Source organism: Octopus bimaculoides, chromosome 29 (assembly GCF_001194135.2).
Source record: "Octopus bimaculoides isolate UCB-OBI-ISO-001 chromosome 29, ASM119413v2, whole genome shotgun sequence".
NCBI lineage: Eukaryota > Metazoa > Mollusca > Cephalopoda > Octopoda > Octopodidae > Octopus > Octopus bimaculoides.
The window spans coordinates 797,562-798,831 of NC_069009.1; the positions used below are offsets into that span (position 1 = coordinate 797,562).

Below are 1,270 nucleotides of genomic sequence, written 5' to 3' on the forward strand. Positions count from 1 at the left end.
AAACACATACACACAAACACACATACATATATATTATATATATATACATATATATATATATATATATATGTATATATATATATATATATATACATATATACGACGGGCTTCTTTCAGTTTCCGTCTACCAAATCCACTCACAAGGCTTTGGTTGGCCCGAGGTTATAGTAGAAGACACTTGCCCAAGGAGCCACGCAGTGGGACTGAACCCGGAACCATGTGGTTGGTAAGCAAGCTACTTACCACACAGCCACTCCTACACCTAAAATTTTTTAAAGAAAAGGAAGCAACAGAAGCAAGAAGGATTCTACTAACATTTGCTTTGCGTATGATTCATTATAGATATTGGTTCGTCTTCTTCGTTGTCTAAACCTCGTAGACATTTGCCCAGGACATCCACAGTTCTGTTGTATGTACTGGTCATATAATTTACCACGGCCGGGAGATGATATCCACACTTCAAGTTCTTATTGCCGATGAGGTTGCTGCAATTATAAATAGAACTTTAACTGATTAAGGTTCAGAAAAATAGAGAAACCTACGCTTGATTTGTCTCAGTAATGCCACGCCCCCTGGCTCACAAAACTAGAAATTCTCCCATCTGCTGTCAATTGCAGTAAAATTTTGGTCGTACAACATTCATATCCGCTGCAAATTGGGCGCATTGGAGGAAATCCTTCGAAATTTTTGTGTAATTACGGAGACAATAATAATAATAATAATAATAATAATAATAATAATAATAATAATAATAATAATAATAATAATAATAATAATAATAATAATAGTTATAGTCGCCCTAGGAATGCTAGCAAAACGGTCTAATTGCTACCTAGCTCAGATACGAGGAAACCCCAAATTGGCAGAAATTCAAAAGATAGTGCTCTTCGGAAATGCCCATATCCTACGTAAATTACTGTCTAAGTAATCTCAAATTTTAAAACAGACTCATAACTCTCTTATGCTGTCTTAAAGATTCTCTATAACAATATTATGTACAAAACCAAACATATGACACCCTAGGCATAACACCAACATAAACTTCTAACTTGTTGTCTCTTGAGGCCTCTGGGTGAGATTTGGAGCCAACTTGTACAAATGCAAAGCAAAAGCCAAACATAATAATAATAATAATAATAATAATAATAATAATAATAATAATAACATTGAAAAATACCTTAGAAATGAGAACCCAGGTTCGAAATAGCCACAGTCAAATGACCGAGAAAATAAAAGTATAAACGAAAAAAGAATATATATGTATATATAT

At 33.5% G+C, this 1,270-nt stretch overlaps 2 protein-coding genes across 8 annotated transcripts in view; both read right to left on the reverse strand.

The window, feature by feature from the left end:
- The window catches only part of LOC106873850 (adhesion G-protein coupled receptor G6), an 82,527-nt gene that overhangs the window by 51,630 nt on the left and 29,627 nt on the right, over positions 1–1,270 (reverse strand). The window lies entirely within an intron of this gene.
- The window catches only part of LOC128251244 (decorin-like), an 18,045-nt gene that overhangs the window by 3,549 nt on the left and 13,226 nt on the right, over positions 1–1,270 (reverse strand). For all 5 annotated transcript variants that reach the window (XM_052977977.1, XM_052977975.1, XM_052977976.1 and 2 more), the window contains exon 11: positions 316–485. In XM_052977977.1, the coding sequence (XP_052833937.1) occupies positions 316–485 (170 nt within the window). The remainder of the gene's footprint in view (positions 1–315; positions 486–1,270) is intronic.